Source organism: Calidris pugnax, unplaced genomic scaffold (genome assembly GCF_001431845.1).
Source record: "Calidris pugnax isolate Ruff unplaced genomic scaffold, ASM143184v1 scaffold58, whole genome shotgun sequence".
In the NCBI taxonomy this organism is placed as follows: domain Eukaryota; kingdom Metazoa; phylum Chordata; class Aves; order Charadriiformes; family Scolopacidae; genus Calidris; species Calidris pugnax.
Window position 1 is genome coordinate 133,260 of NW_015090868.1, and position 19,188 is coordinate 152,447.

At 46.7% G+C, this 19,188-nt stretch overlaps 2 protein-coding genes across 2 annotated transcripts in view; both read left to right on the forward strand.

Annotated features, from left to right (window-relative positions):
* SLAIN2 (SLAIN motif family member 2) overlaps positions 1-3,949 on the forward strand; it is a 61,793-nt gene extending 57,844 nt beyond the window's left edge. The window contains exons 10-11 of the mRNA XM_014945496.1: positions 295-613; positions 1,794-3,949. Of these exons, the coding sequence (XP_014800982.1) occupies positions 295-613; positions 1,794-1,860 (386 nt within the window). The 3' untranslated portion in view covers positions 1,861-3,949. The remainder of the gene's footprint in view (positions 1-294; positions 614-1,793) is intronic.
* The window catches only part of SLC10A4 (solute carrier family 10 member 4), an 18,630-nt gene continuing 3,048 nt past the window's right edge, over positions 3,607-19,188 (forward strand). The window contains exon 1 of the mRNA XM_014945497.1: positions 3,607-3,681. Coding sequence (XP_014800983.1) covers positions 3,607-3,681 — 75 coding nt within the window. The remainder of the gene's footprint in view (positions 3,682-19,188) is intronic.

A 19,188-nucleotide genomic window follows, 5' to 3' on the forward strand; every position in this document is an offset into this window, starting at 1 on the left:
ATGTTCTCCTCTGTTTCTTTTGACTTGACTAATATAACAGTTAGAGCCTCACTAATATTACTTATAAATCCAGATTAATAAATATTTATAGTAAGCAAATGGGACATTAGAGTTACGATATCAAAAACACACGACAAAGGACATCTGAATTCCTGTTTCTCATTGCTGCTTGACTGGCTGTATCCATTATACATTCCATATTGTTTGAATATTCACGTAAAGTAATTTCCTGATTTTAAGTTCAGTTATACTGTAACTCAAGCTTGAAAGTAACTTGTGTATTTTATTTTCCAGTACCTTCTTCAAGTAAGTTCCGCTCACCTGCAGCGCCGTCCCCCCTGGCTCTCCGACAGCCCGTGAAGGCATTCAGTAACCACGGACCCGCTTCGGTTGCTCCTCCAGAGGCAGCGCAGCTGACACACAGTACTTCTCTGCCGGGGCCTCTTGCAGCCCAGAGCTCAGGCCTGCCGAGCCCTGCCAGCAGCATTAACACTACTACTCTTACCAGACCGGCAGGGACAGCGGGCATGAGGAGTGGTTTGCCCAGACCCAGTGCCCCTTCCACGGGGGGCATCCCAGTGCCTCGTAGCAAACTTGCACAGCCTGTTCGCAGGTGAGTATGTGACAGGCAGCCTGAGTTTGAAGCTTTCTGAAGTGATTTTGTACATTGTGTCTTTGTGCTCCTCCTTCCTGCAATTCTTATTTTGATCTCAAGGTCTTTAGAACAGAAGGGGAGAGCACCACGTGAAGTATTTGCCTGTGTTTCCAAAATAGCTTTGAAGCAAAACTGAGAGAAAAATAGTGTCTTAGTCTGAGCTGAGAAAGCGATACGAATTTGTCTGCGTGTGGTAAAAAGTTATCAAAGTATAGCTGGGGAGTGAAAATTAATTTGTACCACTGAGTGACAGCTGCTGAAGTCAGAACTATTTTCCTCTTGTAATCCATAAGTCCAGCAATGGTACCACAGTGAGAACGGTTCCTCTCCTTGGGCAGCAGGAAACTCTAGGAAGGAAAACACGTGAGGGCAGAGGAGGCATCTGTAGCATTTGCTAAACTTAAAGTAAAAACCAGTGCAGTTAACCCACAGGGCAACACAGAAAGGATAAACAGCTGGTTTCCAGTACCATAAAAAAGATAAAACAGCTGTAAATAGCAAAGTGGAGGAGTTCTGTTCTGCAGTGAGTGCTGGGCAGGGGAATGTCCAGTGACTGTCACAGCACTGACCGTTTTACACTCCGAGTCTGCGCTCTTAGACTTGTGTAATAAAAAGCAGTTGGTTTTGACAGGAAGCTGTTAATAGTAGGACAATATGATTGTCCAAATCACAGCTCATCTTATAGAAAAGTGTTTCACTTATTAAACTTACGCAGCTATTTGATTTGAAAGTTTGTGTACATAATGCAGGATCTGTACACAATGCAGTCATGAAGTGTCTAGGAATGTCAAGATTTTGATGTAAGCAAAATGTAATACTCTAAACAAGGATTTTCCTGTTTATACATCACTGAAAAAAAAATCACCTATTTTTAAGTGGCAGCAGTTCATATTTTCACAGAGTATAATAGCAAAAAGTTTTCTGTCTATTTATGCAGATGTTTTTCTGACATCAACAACACATAGAACCTGAAACTGGAAACGCTTTAGGGTTTAGCTTAAGTAAACCATATTGCAGAGAAGTAAATGAGTCAAATGTGTATTTCGATTATTTATAAAATGTTTAAATTCTTATGTGTTGTAGCTGAAGACTTCGGCAGTTGTGTATGAAAGTGAAAAATGTCTCATTTTATTTTTAGATCATTACCCGCTCCCAAAACCTATGGCAACGTGAAAGACGAGAGTTGGAAAGATGGCTGCTACTGAACTGCAGAGCTTAACGCAGAGTTCCAGTGCTCACGGATGCTTCCTCACCAGGCTAAAAACAGCTTGATTATACAAACTGTTCAGATGTGACTTTTGGAATTTGTAAAAATTCCAAACCTCTCTGTCTCTAATTAGCACAAACTGGCAGAGATTACAAAGCAGCACTTTAATGACATCTAACATCAGATGTTTGGTGGTTATACAATCACTTCTACATTAAATTGCTATCAGTTCTGGGTTGGTTTTTTTGTTCTTGCTTGCTAAAAACGTATCAATATGAGCATTTATGACAGTGGCCAATGTCTGGGCAAAAACCTAACGAATGCCAAAGAAATGCCCATCTTGAAATACAGCAAGTATAACAGTCAACTTACATTGTCCAAAACTTCATTTTCAGCCTTTTTTAATTCAGCAGAAAGATTGGTGAGTATGTACTATTGAAACAAGACTAGGTTGATCAGAGCTGATACTCTGATTGCAGACTGCTACAGCGGTAGTGAAACGATTGTGTGAGATTCTCGTTGGGGAAAGTGGTACGTACATCCTTCAGAACCAATCAGAAGTTACCCTGGAGGATTAGGCAGAACAGTAAGTAGTAGCCATGGCTTTTATTAACATTAAAGGTTTGAATGTAGCAGACACATGCAAATGCAATAGTAGAGATTGCATCTTTCCTATGTTGATTTATCAGCTTTACGTGCTCTTACATGTTTGATCGCCAAAAGGGCTTAGTATCAGTTGTACAATCTTTCTAACCTTAAAGTTCCTGGCTCAGGAAAGATGGCCTTTGCTACTGTAGCCACATTTTTAACACATGGCTCGCTATTTGGGGAAAAAAACTTTTTTTTTATAGCAGGTTTCCTTACAAAGGAAAGAGCAAGTCGTAATGTTAATTTGTTGTAATACCATACCACTATGCTTGCAGCCTGGAGCAACTGTAACTGCTGATAGTTAAGGAGAAGGAAACACAACTATGCACTTGTAACATACAAATTTTAAGGTAATGAGTTGACTCTTGATGCCAAATGATATTCATTTAGGTGATGTTCCATGGTATGAGGGAGTTTTCTGTATCCTATTTTTTTACTTTCATCCATTTCTTAAATTGGTTTATTTTAAATTGTAAATATTTTTACAGAAGATATTGCCCATGTAAGTGTGTTTAAATATGTACTTTGCCTTACATATGTGTATCTCACAGTACTGGTAACAGAGTATGAAACCTGCTATGTCTGTTTACAAGCTATTAAATTCCTCTGGTGGCTCTGACTCATTCTAACACATTTTGCTCTGAACAACTCATTCATATATTTAGCATTTGAACCATTGTTTTCTCACTTGGAAGACATCATGCAAACCTATGTAACTAAAGTTTTATTGGGTGGGACTAGTTAAATGGAAGGGATTTTGTTTGAAGCTTTTTCAGTATTTTGGATGTACAGTTGATGAAGTAAGAGAATGTGAATGGTATCTCCTTTGTGCAATGACTGACGAAACACTACAAGTTGGATGGGACGGTAGGTAGCCTTCAACCCCGTTAGTATCTGAGTTTGGAACTGCTGGTGTCTTTTGGCTCCCACCACTAAGAGGATAACTAACCCTGAAATTCTAGCACTTGAATTTTAGGCCAGCATTAACATATTCCTGGATGAAAAGCCATGCAATACTACTTGACTTGGAAGAAGCCAAATAGGAAGGAGTGGAGACTAATTTGCAGCTCTAATGACTCAAGCAGACTTTGGGTCGATGAACGACATCGCGCTCCAGACCAAGATCTGTGCCGAGACTTCGAAGTCGGGGTATCAAATATACTGTAATTCAGTAAGATTTCAGCAGGGATAAAGAAACTGCCTTGCACCAGTAGAGCAGTACATACCACTGGTCTGGCCTCGTGTCACCCACTGGCACAGGTAACGCGTGTCAGTGTCTCGTGTCACTTTCAAGCAGAAGAGAGGACTAGATCAAACGCGCACATTCTCTCACTAAAGCCTGAATTGTAACATTTCAGCATTTTACAAAGCAATGCTGAATGCTGTAGTCTTCATTCAAAAAAAAAAAAAAAAAAAGAAAAATTTTAATTGGTGGATTTTATCAAACACTTGATTGACTTTTAAATTTTGAAAGTCAGTTTAGATGACGATATCGGGGGTTTTACTATGGCTGCATCAAACTGTTGTGTACGTTTCCTTGAGTTAAGTAATTCATCACTTGGGTAAGTTCAGCTTAAGTTTTATAAGGATTCTTTTCTCTGCTGTTCTCCCCTGAAATACAGCGAATGACTTCCTGAAGAGACAGACTGTTTACTAGAAAGCCTTTGTGCATTACCCATTTATCGATATCAGGAAATCACGGGGGCTCTGTGTTTAGAGATCTACTGCAGAAGTGTGGAAATATGGATTTGATAAACTAGTGCCTATGATTTACTTAACTTATGTTTGATATAGTAGTAAGGGTTTTATGAATGTGGATTACTTTTTGTGCCAACAGCTCAGAATTGTTGTATGTGTGTAGGCAGAAGGACTTGTTCTGCTTCCAAAGTTATTTAATTTTTTTTGTGTTTGAATGTTTTTGTAAGTGTTGAAAGTGTAAAAAAAAAATATATAAAAAATATTCTTACCACAAAATACTTTCTGGATCATTATTTTTATAAAAAATAGCTTTTAAAAGCTTTTAGAAATTTAGAGGGTATTTTTTAGGGCTTTTTTGGTTTGTTGGGTTGTTTTTCAAGAACTGGACTCCCTTTTTCCATAAGTTACCAACACCAGCTTCTGCTCCTCTGTAATTCATGAACTGAGCAGAGCACTGTGTTTGGGTGAAATGTGTGATGTCACTGACTTTCCCTTTTCTTGGTATTAATAAAGTTAAGCTAGGTTTACTTCTAGGTGGTGACCACTTACTGTTAAATCTGTTTAACAAAATTTAACCAATGAGACTCACCTTTAATTGTTTATCCCAGCGTAGTCCCCTATTTTGTAATTAAACCACTAGATTAAAATGTTTCCCCCTGGCTGGCTGACCTACTTACGCAGAGCTGGCTTCACACCTACTGCTTTAAAATGTGATCCACTTACTGCTCCCTTCACCGCTTCTTAGTCCTGCTGTCTGGTACCACTTGTCCCACGCCCCTGCAGGAAAATAGAGCAGTGTCAAAATCACAGGCAATTAATAGTCTTTCTGCTTCCCTTTTACTGGGTTTCTGTAACAAACTCTTCTATATTAAACTCTTGCTTATAATTAGCATCATCCTATCGCAAGGCTCCAGATAGAAAACTGCAGAAATAATATTTTCTTATTTTGATCTAAGGTATGAGAGCTCCTTTGGGTTTGGTACAGGAGTGCTAGGTCATGTTTTATTTGGTGATGTGTTACCCTCTAGGAGTCTGATTGCAACCATGAAGAAAAATAAGGGATGAACCTGTGAGGAGGCAGGAGGTTGAAGCTTTTTATGCTGCTGAAGTTTTGAGGTGGCTGCAGAGCGTGAAGGTTTAATCATTTAAAAATACTACAAATTACAAATATTTGGGGTCCGGGAGATGGGGAGGGACTCTTTATCAGGGAATGGAGCAATAGGATGAGGTTCTAAACTGAAAGAGGGGAGATTTAGAGTAGGTATCAGGAAGAAATGTTTCACTGTGAGGGTGGTGAGACACTGGAACAGGTTGCCCAGAGAAGCCCCATCCCTGGAGGTGTTCAAGGCTGGATGGGGCTTTGAGCAACCTGCTCTAGTGAGAGATGTCCCTGCCCATGGCGGGGGGGTTGGAACTCAGTGACCTCTAAGGTTCCTTCCAACCCAAACCATCCTATGAGGATAAAAACACGTGGGAGACAAACATGACAGTGATACGTCTTTAGTTCTCCCTTTGGATCTGTAAGAACAGGATTAAACTTGAGGTGTTTTTTTTTTTTTTTAATTTTTACTTTTTAAGTAAAACAGGTGTGAAGTGAGATGGCTTTGATTTAAAAAACAAACATAGGGACCCACCTGCTGTTGAGCCTGTGTGTGCGGTTGTGCAGCAGGAGGCTGACACCTACAGGCCATCTCTCTGCAGTCCTGTTTCGGGAGGCTGGGAGCCGGCTGCTCTCCGGAGTATCCACGTTTCACACAGAACTTCACGCTGAAGGAGGTGCTCTCTGCTCCAAGAGCTAAAGAGCAGAAAGGAGCAGATCCCATTAGACACACTCTCCACGGGATCGTTTGATGACAGTGTTTTCAGCCCTGGGATCTCACACAGTGGTACTGGGCACCGCTGTCCTCTGTACACTAACCTCTGTGACTACATGAAGCACTTACAGGACACAAAACGTAACCATAGTGGTTAAACTGATTTGTGGAGCTTCAGCAGGATTAAAGGAACAGGCAGCTATAATGATTTCCTACCAGGAAAGTGATTTTTCATAGAATTGTCTAGGTTGGAAGGGGCCTTTAAGATCATCTAGTCCAACAATCAGCACAATTCTGATAAAAACCATCACTAAACCATGTCACTGAGCACTATGTCTACACGTCTTTTAAATACCTCCAGGGATGGTGCCTCAACCCCTTCCCTGGGCAGCCCATTCCAACGCCTAAACTGCAGTGCAAAAATTTTTCCTAATATCCAACCTGAACCTCCTCTGGTGCATCTTGAGGCTGTTTCCTCTTGTCCCACCGCCTGTGACTTGGGAGAAGAGACTGACACACCTGCCCCTGCCCAACTTGGTGCATCATCCACAGCTGTTACAGTCAATTCAATCAATCAATCAATCAAAATGACTGGCTCTGAAAGCCCGAGACTCTCTCTGCAGTGTGGCACTTTCACAGGGGACAAAAGTGGGCTGTATCTTTCACAAGACTAAGACTAAACAAAAGAAGATACTTCAGCTGTAATCTGCTCCTGTCATCAGCACAAACGTGGGTAATCATATAAGTCCATTTTTCTTTTGGAAAATTATTTTAATACCTTACAAAAATAAAGCTTAGAAGAACATGGCATGTGATGCCTTCTCCCCCAGTGTTCAGCCCTCCTTATTACTTTGAAATTACCCCAAAAGCTTAACTCTGCTGTCGGCTACGGCAGGTGAGAGTCAAAAAATGAGCATCTTGGGGGTGAGTGGTGTTTGCCTTCCTGAGCAGGTGACAGCGCCCCATCCCCAGCATTACTCCACTTTCATGCACAACACACAGAATACAAACTATGAATTCTCCTGTGCTGTTCTTCTCCATTCTCTTTGCCATGATTTTCTTGGGACTGTAGCCAAAATTGCACCTTTTCACAGCCCTTCTCTGAGAAACAGTTTAAAAACCTTGCAACAACTCGGTCAGACAAAGTGCCCCCCCCTACACCCGCCCAGCACGTGGTCTCCAGAAGCCCAACACCAGCTGCCTCCATGGTCCTCCAGCAACAAGGCTGTGAGAAGACCCAGGTGAACACCAGCCACCCCTGGCCAGCTCAACTTCAGAGAGAGTTTGGGAGATACTTGGCATCATCTATTTTTTTCAGGCTTTCTTACCACTGTGTCCATTGAGTTTAATGGAATCAATTCTCACGTGAATGGTAACTCATTTCTGAAAACACCAGCACGTCTTGGTCTGACAGAGCTATTTTCTTGCTAAAACTATTTGGTGAAATTAGTCAGGTAGTAACTTTTCTCTTGGTTTCTACATAAGCTTGCTTTTTTTATATTCAAGGAAGGAGCATTCATAGAGCAATTCAACTGGTTTCTTTCTGTAAGAGTGGTTAATGTCTTCAAAAACATTAAGGTGGTCCAAGTTAGGGTTTGGGGATTTTTTTGCATGAGAGGAAGGTGAATAAGGACACTTGTGTTCTGTATGGTTCCTTGCCTCTGTCCTGACTAAGAGAAAAAGGTGCTTATCAATATGAGAGTAGGTCACCAATGACTTACTTGGGACTCTGCGTGGCCTTGGCTGCTTGAAGCAAGGAACCTCTGGGTCATGACGTGCTGGTGGTGGGACTGTGGTCAGGGGGACGGGCACGCTGGGCTTCCTGGGGCTGGGTGTCCCCGGCTCTAACCCAGCATCACTGCACTCTGACTTCTGGCAGTCTCCTCTGTGTGTCTCCAGGCACTCGTCCTCAGTTGTGTGTTCCCCTGCAGACACTACAGCAAACACAAGCCATTATGCAATGTACAAGCCATTATAAAAGCTTTGTTATCTGACACAGCCCTACCTCCCCTTCACTCAGCAGGGTTAATGCTGCCACATCATTTCACTGCTGCTCTCGGTGCTTCAGGTGGGTGCCAAAATGCTGGTGGGAGAAGGTGATGCTGGAGCAGGCTCTGGATTACAAGGAGTTTGGTTTGCATCCTCTGCAGGGTGGAGGGTAAGTCCAGCTGGTTCCTGGCTGATAGAATCACAGAATATTCATGGTTGGAAGGGACCTTTGAGATCACTGAGTCCAACCACAAAAAAAACCCAATAAACCACACACCCACACACCACACCCACACACCAACCATCTCAGGCACTAGAGCATGCCCTGAAGTGCCATGTCTACACATTTCTTAAATACCTCCAGGGATGGTGACTCTACCACCTCCCTGGGCAGGCTGTTCCAGTGCCTGACCACTTTCTCAATGAAGTCATTCTTCCTAATATCTAATCTAAACCTCCCCTGCTGCAACTTCAGACCATTTCCTCTGGTCCTGTCATTATTCACTTGGGAGAAGAGGCTAACACCCACCTCTCTACAACCTCCTTTCAGGTAGTTGTAGAGGGCAATAAGGTCCCCCCTCAGCCGCCTCTTCTCCAAACTAACCATGCTCAGAACCCGGGACATGCCAAGTTAAATGAGCACCATGTAACCTTTCTTCTTCAAGCAGAGCTGGTTGTCTCATTGAAGATCAGCAGGACAGGCCCATCTTAAATATATCTTTATCACTCTCCTCCTTGAGAAATTCAGAACCTGGGACATGCCAAGTTAAAGGAGCACCACGTAACCTTTCTTCTTCAAGCAGAGCTGATTGTCTCATTGAAGATCAGCAGGACAGGCCCATCTTAAATATATCTTTATCACTCTCCTCCTTGAGAAATGAAATTTTATTAAAGCACATGCTGCCACTTGGAGTCCTCTCCCAAAGAAAAGGGCAGTGGGGGGAGATGAGGCAACCCCCCTGCTCTTCACGCTCTGCCTCAGCTCCTGTCTTAACCTCGGGTTTCTCAGCTCTGCGGTCGTCCATTTACCCCTACATTTACTCACCCAACCGCCCAGCCCAGAGCAAGGTTCTATTGTTTCTGTTCATCCATTCCCCACTGGGCTAATGCAGGCACATAAAACCAGTTAATGCTGCTTCAACTGACCTGTGTTCAAAGGAGTTACAAAAGCCTCGTCCTGATTCTCGTCCTTCTAAAGCCTGGATGTGGGTGACAGCAACATGGCATCACCAGCCTGGCTCAACCTCAGGAAAGCCTCCTGGAGCAGCCCCCTCCATCCATGGCCAGCTGTGGAATGAAATAAGTACCTGTCTCCCGAAATCCTGTGTGGGGAGCAAGGGGCAGGTGCTCCACCGTTCAGAGGAAGGGCCACTCTGTCAGTTCACATCTTGTCTCACACAGCGGGGTGAGTGAAGAACGGAAATTTGGCCGACCTCAGTTTATGAGCCCAAATGTCAGGGAGCGGATAATGTCTATTGTAAATGTCAGAGTCGAGGGATTTTTCTTCTCCCTTTAAAAGAACAAAAAAAAATAAATAAATCAACAGAGATTTAGTTACTGTATTCCTGCTGCATTCACTCAGGCTCAGCTCCACTCAGCATCAATGGTGCTGCCCACAACACTGTTAAAACAGACCCACACTGGTGGGTAAAGGCCGCAAACCCACCTCAGCCCTCTCCTGGGGCAGTAAAGCAGCTTTTGGTAACACAAGGCTCTGCTGGGGGCTTGCAAACCCAGGCCACTGCCTCCTGAGCCCACCACAGGGATTTAATTCATACCTGGTGGGCTTCTCACCGTTAGGATTTACCTCCACGTGAAAAATTTGCCCAGGGCAGTGCAATGCAGCCCTCTGCACTTGCACCCCCTCCAGCCACCAGTGCCACCCTTCCTGCCCTATAGCCCACTGTCAAGTAGAAGAAATGGAAAACTCCTTCTCCAAAACCACCTTACAACCCACTGCTGCAGGCTTGGGACTGCATCGTGGGCTCTACTGATTTCTAACCCTTATTTTCCCACCTCAGCAGAGGTGCCACATCAGTTCAGGGCTCCTTTCCCTGGACTGAGGGTCTCAACAACAGAACTGCAGTAGAAAAAAATGAGGGGGCTCAAACCCCGTCCCCACTGTGGGGCTGGGGCTGAGCCCATCTCTCCCGCTCCTCCCCAGGGCCATTTGACTGACCTGCCCTCCCTCTGCCCCTCAGGGCTCACAGGTTTTTTTCATTAGCAGATTTCTTTCTATCAGGCTGCTCCCACTTTCTGCAGCCTCCTCATTAGGAAGATAATTAAATAACATTAATTACCAAAGCAAATCACTGAAATCTGCCTACCAGGAACCTCATTTCAAAATTCAAAACGACAGCTAGGTTACACGTATAGCCCATTTACACACTCCTTTTAGCCCTCCTATTATACTGTCTTTCTTGCCTTTTTAACTCTTATAAATAATGCCATATAAAAGGTTTTCTTTTTTTCTGCTCTCCTCGTTTCCTTCCTATGGCTCTCCAGACACTAGAGGGAGGTCTTGCTTTCTCTGTGCTTCTCAGTCCAAAGTTCGGTCTAGTCCAGCTTCAATTCACCACATCATCCTGAACTTACACTAAATTGTCTGTGGGGTCCTGAATGAATTTAACAAACAGCTGCATCTCTTCCTTCCTACTCTCCAGACACTAGAGGGAGGTCTTGCTTTCTCTGTGCTTCTCAGTCCAAAGTTCGGTCTAGTCCAGCTTCAATTCACCACATCATCCTGAACTTACACTAAATTGTCTGTGGGGTCCTGAATGAATTTAACAAACAGCTGCATTTACGCCAGGAAAGCCCCATTCTGAGGGAAGACCAAGGAAAACCCACATCTCATACAGATCTGTGACTTTGTCTTAAAGAGAAGAGCTAAAATTCAGCTCATCTTCCCTGCACGTCACCTCTAATTCATAGAGCTGCCAGGCTGCATCCCAGATGATCAATGATGGCTCCAATGCCAGTGTTGATGTTTTCACCTTCTTGTCTAGATTTTATGATGTAGGACTTTTTATTTTTCCATTTTAGGTGGATTTAAACCTCCTGAAATCTTTAAGATTTGATAAACATTCTCCCACTGGCTGAGGTTTTCCAACCTACACCAGGAAAGCCCCAGTCTGAGGGAAGACCAAGGAAAACCCACGTCTCGTACAGATCTGTGACTTTATCTTAAAGAGAAGAGCTAAAATTCAGCTCATCTTCCCTGCACGTCACCTCTAATTCATAGAGCTGCCAGGCTGCATCCCAGATGATCAATGATGGCTCCAATGCCAGTGTTGATGTTTTCACCTTCTTGTCTAGATTTTATGATGTAGGACTTTTTATTTTTCCATTTTAGGTGGATTTAAACCTCCTGAAATCTTTAAGATTTGATAAACATTCTCCCACTGGCTGAGGTTTTCCAACTAAACGTGTGGCACCACAGGGCACCAGCTTGGGATTGGGGGGGTGTAAAAAAGGCTTGTAATGAGCTACTCACAGCTGGCGTGGATTACAGGAGATATCCACCCCTCTCCTCTCTCCACAGCAGGTCCACCTGCAGTTAACAGAGCACTTGAGTACTGCCAACCTCCAGAGCAGCTCCTCTGAGCCACCGAAATGTAGCAATGGGCCACCAATTCCCACCACCACAGCTGTGACATTACTGGGGGGGTAGGAGCCTGTGCTGCACAGGGCTCTGGGGCAACAGATGGTTGTACAAGGCTGTGGGGCAACTCTCTGGGCAAACTGGTGCCATTACTACTCTGCAATGGAGATGTTTGCCCGACCCTCCTGAGACACCCCCCCACCTCCCTGGGCTCACCAGCCTCCAGCACCATTGATTTTATTTGCCCCAGCAGTGTCTAATCTGAACCTCCCTTACAACAGCTTAAACCCATTGTCCTTCTGTGGACTTGTGAGGGTGCTGTGAAGGGGCTACTTTCAACTAGTGGTAGAGTGGACACCTCAGGCAGAAGAAATATCCTCCCAGCTTCATGCCCCAGAAAGGAAATAAAAGATCTTGTTGACCATGACATTCAACCTCTCATCTTCCCGGTATCAATCAGGGGTATCCAAATCAACAGGTCTCCAAAATCGTGTACGAAACCCAGGGCACCCCTCCCTCAGCTGCAGCAACGTGCAAGCACTGCTAATACCACAGGGTCAACATTCAGAAGATTCCTCAGGTTATTAAAAAATGTCCTACTTTATCACGGTTTTAAAAGTGCACATAACACTAGGTGTCAAGGCTATTTTCACAGGATTAATATACAACATTATCTCGGGCAAGTATTAAGAGATTCCTATTATGTTTCAGATTTATTTCTTCCCGCTTGCCTGAGATTTCTGCTAGTCAGCTTGAGATTTAATTTAAGTAATAGTGCCCCTATTTGGAAGGGCTGGCTTATTCGCTGATCGCTGCTACCGATACTCACTTTTATTACTTGGTAGGAATTTGGCAGCAGGACAAGAAGCATTTTTATGCTATGTTTGTACAGTTTCTGACACAAAACAGTCTTAGTCCAAACCCAGGCATCTTCAATGCAGGGATACAAATGGCAACTGTGTGCAAAGATTTATTTTGTGGAACCTGAGACAGAGTATCAATGCCATCAACTCTTATCTTTCCCGTGGGGCTCACCATTAACAGCCCTCCTAATATGCAGAAAGCTTTGGCAGGACAGGGATGTAATTTGTCTTTGGGGTGTCTTTCTTCAATTAAATAAATGCTCTATGAATCAACTGCTACTGTAGGTATTATTGAATTCACTTCTGCATTTTTTGACATTTAAACTGTTCTGTGGGACAACACAGTCTTGGTGTCATTTACTCTGATCTGGCATTTTATTGCAAGACCCCAAATATAGATTTTATAGGCAAAAAACCACATTTGCCTGACCTATCTCCATAATACCTCCCATGATTTATGTCCATAACCCTGGCCAGGTTCCTGCATAGGAAATTAAGAGGGGGCTGGGAGCCTCGATGGGCGATAGAAGCCAATAAACTCAGCTGGATCTGAGCCTCCAACTGCACACGCATCCTAAAGCCCTACCGTTAACCAGGCTGTGCACATCCCACCTGCTGTGTCCTCTCTGGCCTCGGTGACAGCACTCTCCCCTCACAGCCACCAGGTCACAGGATCATAGAATGGTTTGGGTTGGAAGGGACCTTAAAGATCATTGAGTTCCAACCCCCTGCCATGGGCAGGGACACCTCCCACCAGACCAGGTTGCTCAAAGCCCCATCCAACCTGGCCTTGGTCCCCCCAGCACCTTCCCCCAGTTCCCGCAGACACTGAAGGGGCTGTGTGTGGCACTCACAGGCAGGAAAATCAGGGCTACAACAACCAAAACGTGCTTGTCTCCAAAACACAACTGCGACTGTCTCCGTGCAAGAGCCCGTGCAGAGCGAGACCTGCGGTGCAGAAATACAGTTTGACTTCTAAAACCAAAGCTGGTGCCTTCAGAGGCAGCCTGGCCTCACCTCCCGTCCCTGCCTGCCTGGGCAGGAGGCTAATTTTGGCTCTCCCGGAGCGAGGCACACATTAGTCATCAGGTCATTTGTTTTATTGTGACTTTTCATCTTCATCCTGATAATACTCCCACTCCAGAAAGAGATCAAACGGCAACAAAAGGGAACAGAGTCTGAGGCAGGATTATTTCTTGTTTGAATTCGGGTAAAGGTATCCTCCCATAAAGCCACTTAATTACTTACGGAAAAAAATGGCTGCTAGTAATTGTTTTACAGTTGTAGGGGTATAACTGCCACGGTGAATGACAGTCAGCAATCAATTTACAAAATTATTCTTCAGTGATCCCCTGGTTTCATCTCCTTTCGTGGACCAGAAGCCTTTTTCTAATGGGATGGTTGGCAAAAGGTCTCTTCATCTCCTTTTCAAAAGGCAGCTCACGCAGCCTCAAACACTTAGTTGTAATTATGAATTATTGGCACATTGGGACCCGAGTCGCCATGCACTTACTCATTGATTAATGGCCTTCAAACATCTTAAAAATAAACGTGGGGGAACACCGAGTATAACGGGAGGGTTTTATTATAACAGTTTTTGCCCCTGAGTGCCAACCCAGAGCTTCGGTGCAAGGATCCATCCCCAGCCACCCGGAGAGACGGCGCAGACAGCGGGGACAGGGAGGAGACGGCGCAGCCGGGTAACCAGGCTCCAGCTCCTTCCCTTCCACACCAATTCAATAACATCTCAGAGGCTATGAGTGGCAGAGCAGCGCTCCCCAGGGAGGCGTAAAATACAGAGCAGAGCTGGACTGAAACAGGCATCACTTGGAAGAGGAATCGGAGGGAGAAGGGGACAGGATTCCCATGAAGAGGGCAAGCACAAAGGCAGCGGGGAAGAGGAGAGGCAGCGGAGGAGGGAGGAGGAGGAGGAGGGTGCCTGGATATCTACCTTTGCCACCTGGCCCAAGGGGAAAGGGGGGACAATTTGGTGGGATCCTGCCTGTAGAGGAGACAACGGGGACTCAGCAATGACTCCCACTGGGGAGGGGAGCAAGGAACACATCCAATTTCTCCCACCCTGAAATTCAAACCCTGGGCCTGGTGGAGGAGGGTGGCCATGGGATGAAAGGTGCCAATTATTGTGGAGATTTACTGAGCAGGATCGAGCCACGGGACCACACTAAGGACAGGACAGAGGGGAGTTCAAGAAGAGCAAGGTTGGGATGAGGCGTGACAGAGCTGCCATGGGGCCAGGTGTTGTGTTGAAGGGCAGCAGAAAAGGCTGGGAGGCAGGGACATCAGGTCCCAGCTCCTCTGTGCCACAGGAGCTGTGGGAGCAAGGGACTCACGGGAACCCCCTGGCTCTTGTGTGTTCTCCACCTACATGGTCCCACTGCCCTCTGCCTTGGTGTGAAACACAACTGGTTTGGGGCACGAGCAACATCCATCAATCAGCGCATCCTCAGCAAAGCAGTTTCTGGCTGCGTGTGGCTGCGAAGGTTTCTTAGGAGCAACTGAACGGCACAGATTTCAGTGCTTCATCTTATTTCAAAAATGTATGTTCTCACCTGTTCAGTGAACCAGCTCCCAAACAACATCAAACTAAAAAAATTAGAAAGCCATGAGTCTGCCAAGATCTCACAGCTGGTGGCTCAGTGAAGGTGGGTTACGGGAGGGGGTGACAAAAGGTGCGAAGTCCCCTCTGTGCTGCTGCTCTTGAGAGGAGCTGTGGGTCAGAGAGGGACCTGGTTCAGCAAAGGGCCGGCTGATGCCTCCTTCCCAGCACAAAGGCAACCACAAAAGAACAACCAAAATCACCAGTATCTCTGCACAATTGTGCTCCAGTTCCTAACTCTCCTAAGTTACTGCTCTGGATCTAAGTTATAAATAAGAAGAAGCATATATATTTCATGGATTTTACCACAAGTTTACCCTAAACTGTATGCAGGGGATCACACAAGACACCTTAAGGATTATTTTAATCCAAGACAACGGCAGCAAAAACCTTTTTTTTCCTCCATGGAAAATTATTACTGTCCAATCAAGTCTTAAATTTCATTTTTACTTCTATCTTGAATCTAGGTGCACAGCAAGTAAAGTAGAAGCCAAGGGGTTATACCCCCTATGAAAATCATAATCTGCTCCTGCCGGGCCCCTCCTGAACATCCCTTTCACAGCAGTTATTTGTCCCAGCCTCTTTAGCAGCACCACCACCTAAAGGTGCTGACCAAAAGCTTTCCATCCTCCCGGAGAATCCTCCGGAGGCCTCTCCTCCCCTGCCAGCGCCGGGCACAGCTCCACAAATCAGTGGGCAGGGAGGCAGGGAGAGGTGAAGGATGACTTGGGGGCAGATGACGCCATCCCCAGCAGCTGAGCTCCGCTGCTTCCCGCAGACCCCGGCACCGCACGCACCCAGCCAGGGCCGGAGGAGCAGGAGCTGAAATGGATATCGAGCTGGAATGGGAAGAGAGGGAAAAGAGGGGGTGCCCCCCTTTGCTTTCCCACCCCCACCCCATCGTCCTGCTTTTACCCAGCGCTCAGAACCACAGCATCCATCCACACTCCTGAAGGGCAACACAGCTGGGATTTAGGCTTCCAAGTCCGAGACTATGGTTTCCCTGTGCCTGCCTCATCCATCACCTGTTTGGGATTTGCAAACCAGCCCTTCCTGCCTGAGGCTCCTAAGTCCACGGAGCGACGGGCACAAGGGCTGCCCACACCAAACCTCTCGCTGCCCCAAATTCAGCACAACCCACGGCACCCACAGCCACCTCCTTCGGGGGACACCAAAGGCACCTCCTTGTGTATGTGCAACTTCGTAACAATGCTGGCCTTTGCCGGATGCTTTTAGTCCCTGGCAGGAGGAGCAAGTGATTCAAACAACATCTTCATGCAACATGCTGCAGCTCCCACCAGCTGAGTGAACGGCAAGGTGGCTTTGCTCATTCCCTACAGCACTGCCAAAATTCCTTACAAGCCTGCCCTTTATTTTCCACCTTTATTTCCAGTCACATAAAGGAAAGGCACAGAAATTGCTGTTACAAAAGAGCAAAAAAAAATTTCCCAGTGTTTGAAGGACTTCTCCTACTCCAGACAGGTTTATAGCGCAGGTACTCTCTTATGGAAATCAAGCCTCTCCTTAAAAATATTGTAAGGCAATATTATTTCTAAAAGTTAGAAACTACAACAAGCTCATATTTCCATCAGTCCATTCCCCCCCCTCTTCTTGCTCTCGCTCTTATCCTCTCACCCATTTTTCAACAGAAGGACTAACGAGGAATAATTTGAGAATGATATATGACAGGGATTATTTGCCAAGTCTTTTTCTACTCGAATAGCCATGCTGTTGCTTCCTGCAATAGCCAGGCAGGCAATACGAATGCTCCTGCCCTCCACACAAGAAAACAGAGAAGGAATTAGCCTCTGATTTGGATCCGGCGTGGTGTGAGCCGGCTGCCTCGCAGCCAGATGCCGCAAAACCGCTTAGCATCACCCCAGACTCCAGGCTCCGCTTTAACGATGACATATGGGGAAAGCCTGCAGCACGTTAAAGAGACAAGAACCACGCTCAGCAGCAGGTACAAGGGGTTTTCACTCTGCTGACAATGGGTTTTCACTCTGCCTACCGGCTGTGAAAATATGCCGGGTACCACCCGGGGTGACGGCAAATAGCGAAGCACATCCTTTGCTGGGTTCAGACTTGGCTTTCCCTGACGTTGGGCACTATTGCTCTCATTTAAACCAAGAGTTTGAATTTGGGCTGCTAAATTTCAAGAAAAATCTCAAGCCGTCTTAATTGGTTACGATTCATTCGGGACGTTTTCCCATTAGTTCAGCATCCCTTGAGACCAAAGTCTACGATGGGCGAGCGCCGAGCCGTCTGCTCCACCAGCAGTAGAGTCTCACCCCACATCTGGGTTTACTGACCTCCTCCTCCAACTGCCCGGGTGACACATGTCACGCAAGAATATCTTCCCAGGAGCAGCCCTGCTCCGGCGGGGAGGCTGGGGAGTGAGGCTGGGTGATAAAGCAGGAGGCCTGGGCTGGCCCCTTGGCACCTGCTCAATAAGCAGCCGCCTCCTGCCCCACGTGCCTGACCCAGCCTGGGCTGACCCACGGTGATCCCGGCCTGCTCCCGCCACGGGGAAACCACACGAGCCCCCCTTGCAACCCAGGGAGGGCACGATAAGCAAACAGTCTACACATTGTGAAGCCAAATATTGGGAACATGAAGGATGAGGTACGACACGGCAGTGGTAATACCTTCAGAAGCAGAATAAATACGCTGCAAGCCCTGTTCTGCACATGCAGATCTGATAATTAAGTCCAAAGGACAGTGGTGGCTCAGAAAGCCACTCAGACCCCCCGTCCCCTCCTCCAGCCACACACTGAGCCCAAAAACGTGAATGGACTAAAGCAAGCTGGATCCTATTGGGCTGTTCGGCTCTGATGACTCATATTCCCTGCACTCTCCTTGGGCTAACGACAAGGGAACAAACACAGGCAGAACAATATTAAACTTGGCATCATTTTGGCAAAGTTGCCCTCTCCAAAATTTTGTCACTTGGTACGACTTGTACTTCCTGTGTCCCCCCGTGCCACAAGTAAGAATTAAAGGTTTAATAAGCAAAGAGTCTCTTTTTCTCTCGAGCCACCGATTATTTCTACTCGAATCCTGGGACAGCCTGAAGTTTTACCCAAATAAATTTTTGAGAAACCTACTGTCCGCTGGAGCTGAATGCGAACAGCCAGCTGGGGTGGCTCCCGTAGGCTCTCTCCTTAAATTGGGGGTGCCCCCCTTGAGCTGCAACCCGAGACGCCCCACGCAGAGCAGGGGGGCATGCTCAGGGTGGGGGACAAGGGGCTACCCCCCGCCCAGGAGCGGGGATGTGAAGCAGTAGCTGTGACCCTTCTAAATCCTCTGGGTTAACGCAGACAAGACAGTTACTCTCACAAGACCCAGCTTGTAGCAAGGCTGAGTGCACAGAGAAGGAGTCACCCACATCCATCCTGCTCTCGGGGGCCACCCTCCTCTCTGGGGACCTCCTGCCCTCCTGAGCCCAGCCTGGCACCCCATCCCTGCCCTCCTGAGCCCAGCCTGGCACCCCATCCCGCCTCTCATTTTTGAAGGAACAGGGCGACACACAATTATTAAAGGAAAAATATGAAATGGGGGAAACATAAACATTTCAAGCGCCGTTTTGTGACTGACAACACTGTAATCGCTCTCGGATGTGATTTTTGGGGTGATGGACAACATTTCTTGCCCTGGTTTGAATACCTGTGTGCCCGCGAGCTCGTCTGCTTCCTCCCCCTGCATCCACTGCCCTGTGAAGGTATCCCCCTTCCTTACAAGCTTCTGGGACCCCACCAGCAGAAAGCGGTGCCCCCCCGACCCGACGGAAAGGGCTTTCCATCCTTCCTCACCCATTCCCGCAGCCGACAATTTGCCCGGAGGGAGAAGGAGCTCGGATGTGCCCCACCGGAGGGGGGCTGGTGCTGCCCACCCCCGCCGGGTGACACTGCGACGCCGGTTGCCCTTTCGATGCCGATGCCAAAGTAAACCCCCCCCCTTTGCCCCCCAGGCCCTGCCCCGGCCCCCGGGGGGGCGCAGGCGGCTCCAGAAGCAGGGCTGCCGGGGGGTCGCACCGAGGAAGCGGGGGGGTCCGGCCATGAGCCCCCGCCGCCCCCTGCGCTTCCGCCCGCCGGGG